At 35.0% G+C, this 17,394-nt stretch overlaps 1 protein-coding gene and 1 pseudogene across 1 annotated transcript; one reads left to right on the top strand and one right to left on the bottom strand.

The window, feature by feature from the left end:
• Positions 1–2,750: 2,750 nt before the first annotated feature.
• Positions 2,751–10,913, bottom strand: LOC132561267 (uncharacterized; annotated as a pseudogene).
• A 231-nt stretch (positions 10,914–11,144) lies between these two features.
• LOC132561266 (uncharacterized) lies at positions 11,145–11,783 on the top strand. The gene has a single exon (XM_060225993.1). The coding sequence runs from the start codon at positions 11,145–11,147 to the stop codon at positions 11,781–11,783; it is 639 nt and encodes a 212-aa protein (XP_060081976.1).
• The last annotated feature ends 5,611 nt before the right edge of the window (positions 11,784–17,394 follow it).

Raw genomic sequence — 17,394 nt, 5'->3', positions numbered from 1 at the left:
GTTCAACGAAGGGCCACAAAAAAGTTACCTGGGATGAAGGATATGTCGTACCAGGACAGGCAACAGAAGCAAAATCTTCCAATTCTAACATACAGAAGGCTTAGAGGGGATATGATAGAAGTCTATAAATCACAAATGGTATATAAGATAAAGATTCGTGCAATTTTGTAAAGCTTAAGATGGACGTAGGAATAAGAAGTGGTCGAGGACACTCTAAAACACTGTTTCTTCAACAACACAGGACCAATAGAAGAGGAAATAGCTTTGCTATAAGAACTGTAAAAACTTGGAATAATCTTACAGAAGACATTGTATCTGCTCCAAATATAACAAACTGGGTAAGTTTTGGAAAAATCAAGATATTGTATATGATTATAGAGCTACTGTAAACCAGAGACGTATATATCATGATATATACGTCTCTGTGTAAACTAACCGGAAAATGAATTTTATCCACATTGATTTGGAGTCTGGTGAAGAGGAACACTGTGTGTTCTTGTACCGGAAACACAAAGTACTATACTGTACTGTACTGTATTGGAAAGATCCAACGATTTGTTTTTTGAAGGCATACGGCGAAATAATTGAGCTCCAAAGAAGAATTATGGGTTATCTCCCTTCCGTACCGACATCAACATGAAAGTCCGCCTGGAACGCCATCAATAATCACTTCAATATCGGATTGCAACTCTAATACATACTGAGTGTACCAGTTCCCTTCAGGATAACTAAAACAATTATCAAGCTTTATCATAAATCCTTCAAGATGAACAGCCCATTAAAAAAAGTATCGTCATTTTATAAGTTTCGAAGCGTGGTCGAAGCACAAAACTAGCAAAATACAGCCATTTTCGTATGTCCCTGCGCTTTGAATACCCTCTATTTTCAAAACGAAATCACCAATCAACTAGTTCCTGTTCAGGAATCACCATAATATATCTAAGAACTGACACTGGGTATTTGCAGTATTGGCCAATCAATTTAAAGTCGTCATTTTAAGTTCATTTCAACTATGTACACCATCCGGTGCACATACAATTTCACACCCCAAACAGTATGAAAAATAAGAGCGAAATTTCAACTGTATCTCTTTAATGCCATTGATCATGACGTAAATTATAACAAATACTGGAATAACAAAATCAGAATAACTGAAAAAAATAATAGAAACACATTATCTTGGTATATCAGTGAAAATAACAAGTGTCAATACAGACTAAAAACATGAAAAAATAAAGATAGACATTGCATGTATAACGTCTTATAAAATATAAATCGGGCATCACGTAAAATACATTCATATGAAATACCTATCTAAACTTATCATTAGATGTGTTTCAAAAGTTCATGAAATTTATAGGCTTTATTTTAGGAAATACAATATATAATTATAAGCGACCCAAATGGTCAGCACTGAAAACTTTACTTAAATCAATAATACAAGACACCACTCCATTTACCAAGAGCTTAATTCTTTCTGAGGACATTTACCTTTATCTTATAATATCAATGAAGAAAAACTTGCATATCTAAAATTTGAGTGTGATCCATCCAGTACTTTTTAAGAATTACTTCATGGCAGTAACAAGTTTTGTTTAAAGATAGAAAGACAGGCGATGGACCGCAAACAAAGAGCAATTTAAATCTAAATTCAATGAATGTACAATAATAAAAATGTCTTTATAAAAAGCTGACTTGGCGAAAAACTTTTAAAAATCTTTATACCTGTTACAAAAGTTAATTGAAATTATAGAATGTAAGTGGCATAACCATTTTAAGTCTTCAAGACACTCAAAGGATATGTAGTCATCATTTTAGCCATCATCACATGGGACCAACCCACAAATTTATTGCAAAAACATTCTTAGTCTTGTGGCAGAAATCAGAATGCTGGACAATATTTCCTCAAACTCTACTTTTAGATCAGGATTACTGTAAATGTGGGAGGAAGGAGAGAGGAAATGTGTCACAAACCTGGTCCATGTCAAATGTTGATCAATGAGCGAGACTTGGTTACTTTGAGAGTCCGATGAAGGGAAAAAACCAAACAAGAAAACTTCATTCTCAATGATAAGGAAACCTTTGTTTGAAGATATACCTCTGACAGACATTGTTGTTGACAATCTACATGTTTTTTTTCCAGAAATGACAAAGCACTTCTACATTTTTCTATTTCTGTTTTATGTCATTTAGACTGATGAGATTTACTGCAGTCTTCAAATGACTTTCTTTTTCCTCTTGTAGAACGTACATCTATTGGCATTGTTATTAATCAGTTTAGTTTTGTCACACAAAAACACCTTATTTTTCTCTACTTTATCACTTAGCCCTTTTTTCATTTTGTAAAAAGTTACATTTTCAGCTAATGTGTTGTTTCGATTGATCAATTTCTGATTTGCCTCTTCCATTATCTCCATCTTTTTTTGCATACTGTGATGCTCTATTCCTATTTTCCAGATGTAAGATGATTTTTTTTCCAAATTTTCTACAAGCTCATTGTACTGTCTTCCACCTTTTTTTTTATGTCTTTAGTCATTTTTGTTTCAACTTGTGAAGCAGTTTTCAAATTGTGAATTTGTTGAGTGTCAACATTAAATGAAACATTAAGTTGATATTCAAGAATCTGAATAAACTGTCAAATTTGATCAGATATAGACAGACTCTAAAAATTGGATTTAAGAATATGAAAAAGAGTGTATCTGCTGATATACATTTGGATACAGCTGACCTGTTGACAATGTCAGGTATGATCACAATACATCTGCATTTTGTAGAACTGATAGTCTGGAAGCATTTCCAGCACACACAACAAATGTTAAAGTTAAACAAACTCCCCTGTCTACTTCTGATTCTTGTTTGTGATCAGGGTATAATATGTATTCCTTTAATGGTTTTCTTCTGTAAAGCCAAAATTTGACAGTAACTGTTTTCACAAAATAATTGTCACCCAGTTCTGTAATCCCATCCAACTCCCAAAAGTTTCTCCATGTCCTGTCGATTTTTGATATCATAAACAACCCTGTGCTTGGTGACCTTGTATATTCTTGCATTATTTTGTATTGGCTTAAAATCTTCCATTTCCATAACAGGAATCCTAATTGTGATTCTTGAATCTTTTAGGCTTGGTGATAAGTGTTCTTTTATCTGGACCTGCAATACAAAGTGTATCACATATAAACAATAAGCATTATATATATTGATTACATATCACATCGTAGACAAGAGATCCAACAGGGACTTTGACCCCCACCATTGTATATGAACTTTATTGATTATATCCCAGCTAAATTTTTTTCTGAACTTCTTGTCTCTTTCCTCTTGATGTTCTGTTCCATTGACAAAATATGCACCATATGAGTGTAGATAAAATATAGCAACAACCAACTTCAACTGTCATAATCCCAGATGGGCAAATGTTGGTAATTTTACTTTATCAATAATCTTCAAATTGAACAGGCAATGCTGGGGTTGACAAACCTACATATTAATTTGAGAAATATCCTTCTGGTATTTTTCGAGAAGTAGCTATAATACACATTGTTTCTGGACAGACAACTTATTGCAGAATGAGATGAAGGTTGCCAAAAAATTTGAAACCATCCACTGATGATGGTTGACAAAAAATAGAATTGATGCCAGTCAGATTTGGACTCTGCAATACAGAATAGTTTGAAAGCCATTAAACTGTCAAAACTCATGTCACTGGCCTGCTGCCTTTAAAGTGTAAACATTTTTGAAGAGAGGTCTGACAGATGTCAGGACAGACAATGTAATTATGGGACATCTATGTTATGACATCATTATTCAAGGAAATCAACAACACAACATACAATATTTCAAATCTGAAATTTAATAAATATGAAGCAGTTGTGTAAAAATTTCCATTGATTTATCAAAACACTAACACATTTTCATCAGAGTAATATAAATGGATTGTAACACTTGGCTAGTAAAGATATATAAAACAGATGAAGAACTTTACCACTAGTGGCCTACCAATAACAGGGTTCAATCTAAATTATTTTACTTCTGTAAGAATAAATTTTAAATTTGAAATGTCATCAATAATCAAAATTTCAGAAGATGTCTGCTGTTCTACATGTACCTGACTGTTCATTTTTGAACCTTTCATCATGGTCAATTCCTGTTAAACCGAAGCAATGTAAAATGATTTTGCAAATGTAAATCATTTTTAGTATACACTTACTGCAAGTTGTTTGCAAAGAGAATTTTCAATTGTAGAAGCTATTGATACCAGGTCCTCCTTCCTTCTCCACTCATCATAGTATTTAGGCCAGCCGACAATAACATATTTCACAAGTTTATACATGTAACTTGGAGCAATCATGACATTGGAATGGAACAAAACATATTTGAATGGGCATCTTGTTATAACCATAAACATCATGGGGACAAAATTCACAATGTGTTTTTGTGGTGACCTTTACTAATATTGTTATGATTTATATCAACATTATGATAATGAGCCTTACAATAACTACAACCTCTGATCATGAGAATAATCAAAGTACTGAAAGTACTGGTATGCTAAGACCATTAAAAAATAAATTCTTTGTTATTAGCTTGCTATATACTGAAACCAACTATATGCAAGCAGTAAATCATTGCAGCCCATAAAAAATGACTAGCAGGTATCAGAAATAACAAGCATAGTAGTATTACTTATGTAATACATGTCCCAAGTAGGCTCCAAGATGCAATGATAGGGAAGTTGTCCATTTCTTTGGATACATTGTAGGGAATGTTGATCTTGAACACCATATTATCACTTTAAAGACTGCGTATCTTATTGGTTTAAGACCATTAGTTAGACCATCATGCAAATAACATGCTACATACAAATATTGGACAGCTTCATTTTCCAGATTGTTTGTAAATGACTGCATAAGAGTGCCTATTTTCTGAAACAAACATGACTTGTCACCATAACTTAAAATAGAAGATGCCTATTCTTCCAGAAAACCTGGTCTTATTCTCCTTGTACTTTTTCAGGGAATCTTCGAGTAGATATTGTCTTTGTTTCAATTTTACACTTGTTTTGCTGGTTCTACAATTCTGTTGACATGTTTATATATTCTTTGTTCTCTAAAACTTGTTAAACAAGATATTTTATTCCTCTTGTATTATCATTTTTAACATCCTTACAGTAACCTTGAAATTTGCAAGATGTGAATATCTTTTAGGTTGTGAAATTTGACAGAAAAACGAGGGTAATGCAAAGGAAAAACACCCCCATGCAACTATCTGTTTTTTGACTGTGACCTTGATCTTTGACATCTGACCCTAAATTTCTAAAGAAACTGACTGCTCATAAGGGATACATGTTCCAAATTTGATTAAGGTATACTGTCTTGGTCTCAATGCGTCTACAAGGTAATCATATAGTACTTATGCAAGTACTGTGACCTCTACATTCAATCCTCAAAATCATTACTATATCCTCTCCACATTGCCCAGGGATAACTGAAACTGTAATCCAAATGATAACTAATACCCCCAACACCCACAGCCTTAGTTATCTCCCCATGGTGACCTTTTGCACAGAAACATCCTCTGAAACACAGCGGCATGTGCACGTTCCCTAACATTCTTGCGAAGTTTTGTTGAAATTGGTCCACAGGTTTAGAAGTTGACCAACATGCAAAACCTGTCTATATTGACCAGTTGCAATGGCAATCAATATTTCCAGGGGAAAATGGTGCATGCACATCTACACATTGTCCCGAACATTACTGTAAAGTTTCATTGGAGTTGTCTAGACAAGATGTGTCTACAGACAAACAAACAGATGGATGGACAGATAGACAACTTGATTCGATTTACCCACCCTTTTGGTGGTATAAGAATGCACAAGAGTGCTTACAAATTCCATGTGGACAGACATCATGGAAAAATAATAATGATAATAATAAAAATAAAAACATGATAAAGATGCTTATATCTTGTTTTCTTTATTCAGTATTCTTTCCATGCTTTGATCAGCAATGTAATCTTGCATACACAAAATTATTGTAGGTAGACTTTTAAGATAAATAAAAAAAATACATGTCTAAGTTTAAATGGTTTTAAACAGAAGTCGTATTATGTTCAGTATACAGTGATTTTTCTAGACAATTGTAAACTATAAACTCGGTATACAGCGATCTTTTCTACACAAACTTGGTATAACTAGTGAATCTTTCTACTCAAGTAAATTGAAGATTGTATAGAAATTTACTACAAATGCAGTATACAATGATCTTTTCCACATTTTTTTAGTGTCCGCGATTTGTTGATTCTTCTCTTGTGATGGTAAATATATTGCCGCCTTTAGAGAGTACTGTGACCTTAAAAGGCAACATGGTTGTTAGCATCTCCTCAAGTGATTAATCATCTTCAACATCTAATTGGAGGTCGGAAAGAAGGACGTTTTTCTCCACCATAAGGTCCTCAAATCCATTGTTGGTCACAATGGCCAATTCCAAGTTAGAAGAATCAAGAGATACCTTCTACCATTCCAGATTTCATTTCTTCAGGGACATCCACCTGCTGAAAGAGAGTAAAGCAAATAAATAACTATATTTCTTTATTGCTATGATTATGTGCAAGAAATATACACTTCTGTATAAGCTTATAGTCTTGAACTTCCCAATAGGAGTCTATATTAAATATACTGTAATACATTATTTTGACGTTCAGGACTGTCAAATTATTAAGCGATGGACAGCTAGAAAATAATAATATCTTGACCATGGTCATACAGAGATTGAATCATAAAGTTAAATTTGTGTGATAAATCTGTGCAGTATAATAATTTATTTTGACGTTTGTATTTCAAAAATCATTATGACTCCAAAAGTAATGTGTAATTTAATTAATTACATTGGACCGTCATGTAATGGCAATGCCATTTTCATAATGTAATTATAATTTATTTAACTACATCATCATGTAATTGAATCCATGCCTGTTACAAACAGTAGCTGTCCTAACTGATCCTAAAATTAACTTTGGCTACGTCTATCACAAAATTAACTTTGGCTGGCTATTACAAATGCCATATTTAGCTACAGTAGAGGTATTTCAAAAATGTATGTCATTGTAACTGAAAGGACATAATTAATGGTTACTTAACCAGAACTACAGTTCTGAACAAACCACTACAAAGCCTGGTTAACTGTACTAAGAAAATGTCCTCTCAATTAATCAATTTCATTGATTATTGACATCTTATTGTTGTACTTACGGTCACTTGAGTTTCTTAAAGTTTCAATTTGACTTTTAATAAGGCCCAAAGTGATAATACTGCAATGTCTTAATTAGCTCTCGAGGGGTATTGGTTAGACTGTTTATCTCATTTCATTCCATTCACCATGAAAACAAAACTCTAAAACGCTAAAAAACAGTCGACAATTAATGACAAATATTGAGCCCGGGGCTGGGTAAAATTAATGAATCAAAAGTGTTGAACTGAAAGTGGACGCATTTGACATAATACTGAAATTTCTGCGATGAAAAAATACAGTACATATATTAACAGTTCAGGCATAATAAGAATTGTACCAATTACACTTTTCACATTCACACTGGGACCTTACACTTTACACATTCACACTGGGACCTTACACTTTACACATTCACACTGGGACCTTACACTTTACACATTCACACTGGGACCTTACACTTTACACATTCACACTGGGACCTTACACTTTACACATTCACACTGGGACCTTACACTTTACACATTCACACTGGGACCTTACACTTTACACATTCACACTGGGACCTTACACTTTACACATTCACACTGGGACCTTACACTTTACGCATTCACACTGGGACCTTACACTTTACGCATTCACACTGGGACCTTACACTTTACGCATTCACACTGGGACCTTACACTTTACGCATTCACACTGGGACCTTACACTTTACGCATTCACACTGGGACCTTACACTTTATGCATTCACACTGGGACCTTACACTTTACGCATTCACACTGGGACCTTACACTTTACACATTCACACTGGGACCTTACACTTTACGCATTCACACTGGGACCTTACACTTTACGCATTCACACTGGGACCTTACACTTTACACATTCACACTGGGACCTTACACTTTACACATTCACACTGGGACCTTACACTTTACACATTCACACTGGGACTTTACACATTCACACTGGGACCTAACACTTTGCTAGGTATATCCTAATCTTTATTTAAACACTTTCCGGGATTCAGATGTTAATTGATATCTTCATTATTCCCAATCTTCATATTGTAATCGTTCACATGCATCACTCTTCAACAGAATAAACGAGACATCATGTCAGAAAGACAAAAACTAAATTTAAGCTAAAACTTTATATATTAACTTCACATGTAAACCTTACAATTAGCATAGCTGTAGAGTTCCCATACGATTTCATACCCTGGCCTTGGGGTACTTATAAATTATCTCCGATCAGAAATTTGAAAGAGCTAGATCTACAATAGCGCGGACAGTGACCGATATTTTAAAGTAAAATCGATATATTACACAGATAGATTCCTAGATCTATTCACGGTAGCGTAAGTAGTACAGTACAATATCACGGATAAGTTTTTTTTCTGGTTAATTTCCGATATGTTGGGCCACTGACAGAAGTGACTGCGATGAGACCATTATGAAACGATCATTCAAAAATAAATCCATTTCAAAATACTGAAATACTTTACGGAAGCAACAAAAATGTGCTAGATGCTTACATAACATTTTTCAAATACATACTGCTTCAAAGGAAAAGTCTTGAAAATATTTTGAAAAAAAAGTGCCATGGCGGCAGTGCCCAGCTTGCGCGTCGCCGTCGAGCCTAAATTCAATACACGCGAAGGCTCATTCTAAATGAATTGTTGCAAAAAATGCAATTGCTAGTTCAGTATAAGTATTGACTTTAAATTAAGCTTACATATATATAGTGATACTTACCTACATAAATAAGATAATTTAGGTATCAATTAATGTTTACGAAACTAAAGCTAATTACGCAAGCTTGTACATACTACATACGCATTTCTAAGTGACGTAACCAGTTTTGTTGTACCCGGGAAAACTGTGCACTGTCTACTTGCAGGCCATGAGGCCATCTAATTTTTGCAAGCCCTCCCTCCCTAATCCCAGTAGCATTATTGGCAGTTGGAGGAGAGTCGACATGTACTTTCATCTCAATTTTGTGTTGTAATGCAAATGTTATGTCATTGGTCAATTTTCTTGTTGTGGAAGTCTATTGTGTAGTTATGCCACTGTGTTGTCATCTAGTACTTAGTTTTATGTCAGAGATGATCAGTTTACTATGACTTTCAATGTAAGGAAGACAATCAGCTCTCTAAACACTAATGTAATTATGTCAGAGAGATCAGTTTACTATGAATTGTCAATGTAAGGGAGACAATCAACTCTCTAAACACTAATGTAATTATGTCAGAGAGATTAGTTTACTATGAATTGTCAATGTAAGGGAGACAATCAACTCTCTAAACACTAATGTAATTATGTCAGAGAGATTAGTTTACTATGAATTGTCAATGTAAGGGAGACAATCAACTCTCTAAACACTAATGTAATTATGTCAGAGAGATTAGTTTACTATGAATTGTCAATGTAAGGGAGACAATCAACTCTCTAAACACTAATGTAATTATGTCAGAGAGATTAGTTTACTATGAATTGTCAATGTAAGGGAGACAATCAACTCTCTAAACACTAATGTAATTATGTCAGAGAGATTCTTTGTCATTGTATTTACAAATTTCGATGGTTGATTATCATTAATACACAACACAAAACGTTTTCTTGATGTACAAGTAATGAAGAAAATGTCGATAAGGTTGTTTCATTTAATGACTAGCATCAGCAACTTGTAGGGGCGATAATCCAATTATTACAGTAATGTCCGGCAGATGGAGTAGGAATAAACTTTCGATTTATGAACCAATGAAAACGAAGTACTGATACTCAGCCTCAGGGGCGACAGCAACATGCTGAAGAGCATTGAAAATGCTCTTAGCATAAAAAGTATTAATGTACATCTACATATAATTATTAACTATTTTTCTTTTTAATATTAATTTTTCTAAACCATAATGATACAATCAATTTGATACGTGTATCCATCTTAATTTGGTGACTGAATAGAACAAACTTATTGAATTACCAATGTAATGGATTTTCACTTTTTCTTTAGCCTCATCCTCTATATTGACCAGCCATAATCTATTGTGACAGAATGGTGATGTGACCCAGTATCACTTTATATTACGCTTTTAAATATTAATTTTGCAATAAATGACATATGTATTTAATACCTTAATCTTTCTTAGAGATGTGTAAATGTTCTGGATAGTTGTTATCCATCGTGATCAAGGAAAGTGGTGAAATATGATCAGCACCATGTGGAGTATTTCTGCTGTGCCATGCTTTGTTTTGACCGGAAGTGACGTATTAACTGTACACACTTGTAGAAGTTATTTATAGAATTAATATGACTGCAGTATTTTCACTGTGTTTACGGGAAAAGTTTTGTAAGTCTAGCAAGTATAAATTATAGAATTATAAGTAATGTAGTTATTAATGTATTAATATTTATCGTAGTTATGAGATCTCGGGATTCCGACGGATAAACCGACGGTAGAACATCAGCACGTGAAAACCGACGAGCGTCTGTTGCTCTTTTCCGACCGGATTCAGTTTGACAGTAGCTGTCAGCTAGTACAGGTGTGTGTTGTGTGTGTACTGTGTTTGTACTATCCGCCGGGTAACTTGGTGAATACCTAGTCCCGATGCGGCCTGTCTTTTGTCCTGTGAAATGTTGGGGGGTGGTATTACTAATAGGAATAGTATATCTGCTAAAATCTTCATGACCCAGCGATTTTGATGATGTTATACAAATAACATTTAGACGCTCCAATAGATTCTTAACAAACTAGACTACTTTCGGTTTACCATTACACATCATTTGCAGATTGACACGTCATCGGATGTTTACCTGGATTTGTAAATAGATATAAGAAGATGATCACATGATATTTAAAAATCGAAAGAGGAAGAAATATTATTGAAACTTGACAAAAGTATTCTGAGATCGAAACTATGACGGCACTGGTAGCAGAAAAAACAGATGTTGGTGTTAAAGAGTTTGGGCGTGACGTGGAGGTAGCAGAGGTACCCGAAGCTAAACTAATGTACTACTTGGATAGCATATGCTACGCTCTGAATTTAGATAAGTCAGAGGCTGGGGTTCGGAAACTGAGAGAATACAGAAGGTACCGTACTCTCAACAGCGATGATATCGACGAACTTTTGATACTCTGTGGATTGTTCTCGCCAGACGTACTGCTGGGAAAGTGTCTCTTCATCGATGACGAAATGTGCGGCGACAGAATGAACAAGTTTTATGAACTCAATGCCGTCTCGAAAAAGTTTCTGGTTACAGAAGAGATTTCCATTGCTGGGCAAACTCGCCGGGTGCTGAAAATCCTTTGCATCAGAAAAATATGGCTCGAGTGCTTTTACATTGAACCGATGGGGCAGTTCAAAGAACGACTTGCACGGATTGCTGGTGTTCATCCCGGACGTCCAGGTCGAGATCGGGGTGCACAAAGGAATGCTCAATCAGGTCGACCAAGACAGCAGATGACCACTGGTTCGACACCTCGCCCGACGACGGCGCCTGTCAGACCAGCTCCTGCCCCTTCCAATAAGGATGACAGTACTTGTGTTATTGTGTAACAATCAACACGTACCGGTTTTTCTAGGAAATTTAAACCGGAGATGTAGATGCTTTCATATACACTAATTAATTGTTAATGTTAATTATATACAACCACGAACAATAGAACATTATCCAGGCATGAGTGTTATATACTAATTTGGACAGCAGAATTTCATAGATTTCACGTGCAATACAAAAAAGGAACAGGAGGAAAGAAATCTGTGATTTCATGAACACTAACGAGGTGGAGCACGGACTGATTTTATCATCTTAAAAGAACTGTAATATTGATGCCATGACTGTATATACAACAGTGACCTACAATACAGCTATTCTAGACATATATACAACAGTGGCCTACAGTACAGATATTCTAGACATATATACAACAGTGACCTACAGAACTGATATTCTAGACATATATACAACAGTGACCTACAGTACAGATATTCTAGACATTTATACAACAGTGACCTACAGTACAGATATTCTAGACATATATACAACAGTGACCTACAGTACAGATATTCTGGACATATATACAAAAGTGACCTACAGTACAGATATTCTAGACATATATACAACAGTGACCTACAGAACTGATATTCTAGACATATATACAACAGTGACCTACAGTACACATATTCTGGACATATATACAAAAGTGACCTACAGTACAGATATTCTAGACATATATACAACAGTGACCTACAGTACAGATATTCTAGACATATATACAACAGTGACCTACAGAACTGATATTCTAGACATATATACAACAGTGACCTACAGAACTGATATTCTAGACATATATACAACAGTGACCTACAGTACACATATTCTGGACATATATACAAAAGTGACCTACAGTACAGATATTCTAGACATATATACAACAGTGACCTACAGTACAGATATTCTAGACATATATACAACAGTGACCTACAGAACTGATATTCTAGACATGTATACAACAGTGACCTACAGTATAGATATTCTAGACATATATACAACAGTGACCTACAGTACAGATATTCTGGACATATATACAACAGTGACCTACAGTACAGATATTTTTAATATATATACAACAGTGACCTACAGTACAGATATTTTTAATATATATACAACAGTGACCTACAGTACAGATATTTGTAATATATAATCAATAGTGACCTACAGCTAGACATATATACAACAGTGACCTACAGTACTGATATCCTATACATATATACAACAGTGACCTACAGAACTGATATTCTGGACAGATATTCTAGACATATATACAACAGTGACCTACAGCTAGACATATATACAACAGTGACCTACAGAACTGATATTCTAGACATATATACAACAGTGACCTACAGTACAGATATTCTAGACATATATACAACAGTGACCTACAGTGCAGGTACCGTTACTGTATATAGAACAATGAACAACAGAGCCGATACTTTTTGTAGATGAAATTGATTAAAACGTGCAATGAAAGATGGATATCCATTCGTGATCGACGTCAGGGTTTTGCGTTAGGCTAATTTATTAAACTCTAATTAAATACTTCCTAAGGATAAATTCATGTCAAGTATCCCGCGTATTCTTTGTTTACATAGGGGGATCCCATGTATTTTTTGTTTACATAGGGGGATCCCGTGTATTTTCTGTTTACATAGGGACCCGGGTATTTTTTGTTTACATAAGGGATCACGGGTAATCTTTGTTTACATAGGGGATCCCGTGTATTTTTTGTTTATTTTCTAAAATATATGTTGTAATTTTCGCTGTCAACTTATTACATTGAATAAAATTAAAGTACATTTTAACACAACCAGCAAAGATTTTAGTATGACATTTCGATGACTACACGGTCATTTTCATCATATGACATTGGTAACAAATCGCTGAACGTCGTAACAAGAGTCATCATGTCGCTTTTTCTAGAGGTTACTGGTTGAATGTCCCTGATTGTAAGGTTTTAATTAACGATGGAACAAATTGGTTCACTTCGTCTGTTGAGAGACCCAGCTCTTATACGCCTTGCCTGTTGTTGTTTTTCATTCAAGATACTCCAGTACAGTTTAGTACGTATATTCTTATAACAGACCGCCATTCTTAACAAAATACCCACCTATATAAAGAGACCGATGGAATTCCATCAACAGCAGCGGTGAGTATTGAGTGTTGTCTCCCCTACGTCATTTCGAAAGGCAAAAGCGATTTTAAACTGTATAATTGGAAAAAGATTCCCTGTTGAATATCAAAATATGTAAGAAAAAATCAACACCACAAGAAAATGTTCGTATTATCACGTCTTTGATTATTTACATTAAAAATGCTACTTTGTGTGTGTTTTGTACAATCTCCGAGATAGCAGATGGTAGACACTGCCGGTAGACTGAGGTTTGACGTAACATGCACACCGCGTTAGAACTAATTCGAATAGTGGCACGGTTCAGAATATACACAGTACTTGCCATTCTGAGGAAATTTTCGCCTTATGAAAATGACAACATTTATTTGATAACAGGACTTGCGCACCTCGCCATTTGGTTTTTGACATTTTGTTCTATAGCCTTCCATTTTCCTCAATCGCCTCCTACATTTCAAGCATTTAGCCCTTAGCATCACTGACGAGTCGTAGAAGGACGGCACAGCTGTATAATGCAGTTTTATTTGTTATTGGATTGTACTGTATCTAATTCTCAATTGTTTGATAATGCTATTAACTTGTGTGTCTTTTATTGAATGTTAGAATTGGACAAACACCTCATTGCATCATTATATGACATGTTAAGGACACAAAAATTTTAAAACATTTAATTCCGGGACGTCTGTCTGGGGGAAAAATCAATAAATACCAATATGTCAACATAATCATAACCCGAACTGAAATTCCACAAAAACTAGAGCAAAACATGAACAAAATAAAGATTTTCATGGAGACCAAGGAGAAATAGACCAGGATTTCCAGAAGAGCAAGCGTTTTCTGCTTCATCGACGACACCCACCACTTATGCCTTTGTCAATTCAAGTAAGTAAGTCACGTTTTCAAATTCGATGACGACATAGAGATAGCAGATATTGCATAAAAATAATTGCTTTAATATTTGTTCGAGGAAGTCATTCCAAATTGATTGTTTAAAGGTTTATTTTTAGTAAATCGATTTTAATTAAACATCTATTTTTAATGTGTTAACGCTACGATGTAGAGATTGAGAAGCAATGTTAAATGCCCGATAAATATTACTGATGCCTGAAAGATTCCATGACGAATCGGATTAGTATCGAGACGAGGGACCATTTCTCAAATATAAATATCGCGAATATCATAATATTCTTAAATATCACGTATTATGCCAAACCATCTTGCATTCCATATGTTAATAGAGATACATCAAAGATAGTAGGGAAAACACAAATTGAGGCATATTTCATTACAAATTTAGAATTAGACACTGTAATACAGATTTAGAAATAGACACTGTAATACAGATTTAGAAATAGACACACTCCTACAAATTTAGAATGAGACACTCTAATTCAAATTTAGAATTAGACACTGTAATACAGATTTAGAATTAGACACTGTAATACAGATTTATAATTAGACACTGTAATACAGATTTAGAATGAGACACTGTAGTACAGATTTAGAATGAGACACAGTAATACAAATTTAGAAATAGACACTGTAATAAAGATTTAGAATGAGACACTGTAGTACAGATTTAGAATGAGACACAGTAATACAAATTTAGAAATAGACACTGTAATAAAGATTTAGAATGAGACACTGTAGTACAAATTTAGAATGAGACACAGTAATACAAATTTAGAATTAGACACTGTAATAAAGGTTAAGAATGAGACACTGTAGTACAAATTTAGAATGAGACACAGTAATACAGATTTAGAATTAGACACTGTAATACAGATTTAGAATGAGACACTGTAGTACTAATTTAGAATTAGACACTGTAATACAGATTTAGAAATAAACACTGTTATACAGATTTAGAATTAGACACTGTAATACAGATTTAGAATTACGCAGTAAAATGAAAAAAAAAAAAAAACAATAGTATTTCACAAGTGATTCCCATTTTGTCCATCTGGTTGTAATGTACGGAAATTAACTCCCACACTCTTAACCATTCTGAAATTTTTAACACTGTTACATTTACATGATATTACACTGGTAAAATGTAAATGTTTTCAAAGATTTTGCTGCGTTTCAAGTTGAAATTAGGCACTGGAACAGGCTGGTTAACTGGGGAGTGATTGTTCGATACCCAGTCTCTATACTAGTAAGTAAGTGCTCACGTAGTTATGCCTTTTGAACACGACACTTGAACCCTTACTGCTTTGCTTAGCATGCGGCGGTCTTACCATAGTGTTTTTAACAGTAACTACAAGAACATCAAACCTCAAAATGACCTAGGCTGTTGAAGGGGTGCTGAACCTAAAAAATAAACAAATCAAACTAACTTACTTTCTAAACATCTGTTAGTTGATAAGGTCAGCGTCATGCAAACGGAACCAAAAGCCCATTACACGTCAGTACAGCCAAGGAATCTCAGGCCCAGTTTAGAAACTTCAGTTATATACATGTACAGTATGTTTGTCTAAAAAGGTTCTTACGACCTACCTTGTACCCGCTTGACCTATTCATGTACGTGGAAATAATTCACGGACAGGGTCTCTACATTTTATGACAATATGCGCGCTAGCCAGTTTCTTTATTTTTCAATAATTTCGAAACATCTTCAGATGATAAAAATCAACCGCTTATCTCTGTTCTTCTCTTCGTTCTGAAAAGATCTCTTAACATTGAATGCCTTAATTATCTTCTTTTTGTGCTCAGAAATGTACTTTTATGTCTCAAGGTCATGATCAAACATAATCGTTTGATTAACGATGGTTATCAGTATTGAAAGGATAAAGAAACGCAGGGTAATATTTATTCCGATATTTTGAAAACGCGTTCTCCAAATAAAGTGAAACTTTGTGGATTGAGTAATTAGGTCATATTACACCTTGTCATGTATCGAAAATTTAGTCACGGTACAGTGCGCAGCTCTGGTAAATGGAGGAAGAAAAAACAAGAATCTCGTGCACCTTGTTGTTCTGGTCTCATGCAGCGTTGGTCAAGTCACTCTTCATTAGTCTTTATACAGACCAACTGCTTCCCTAAAATTAATTGAGAATTTGATTCGTTTTAAGAATGGCACGACTCACAGAAGTTCAGAGGGGTCAGGCCATTCAGATGCTGATGCAAGGACAGCTGCAAAATCAGGTTGCTAGGCACTTTGGTTTTGATATTTCCACCATAGAACGTCTTGTAAAACGTCTTCGGGAAACTGGGCGATTGGCCGATCGACCTAGGTCAGGACGTCCGCGCGTAACGTCACGACGTCAGGATCGCTATATCGTCGTCTCTCATGTGCGTAATCGGCGCCTTACTGCCGTTGAGAGTGCACTTAATGTTCGTGGAAATCATGGGCGTCCTGTAAGTTAAAAAACTGTAAGGAATCGATTACGAGAAGTTGGTGTAAGAGCACGTCGCCCCTACGTAGGTCCACACCTTACCCCTGCTCGACGTCAGCGTCGTATGGCCTGGGTCGC

The sequence above is a fragment of the Ylistrum balloti genome, unplaced genomic scaffold (genome assembly GCF_031769215.1).
Source record: "Ylistrum balloti isolate Yb309-2 unplaced genomic scaffold, AGI_CSIRO_Ybal_v1 Utg371186, whole genome shotgun sequence".
Lineage (NCBI taxonomy): Eukaryota > Metazoa > Mollusca > Bivalvia > Pectinida > Pectinidae > Ylistrum > Ylistrum balloti.
This window is presented reverse-complemented; position numbering and strand designations above follow the sequence as displayed.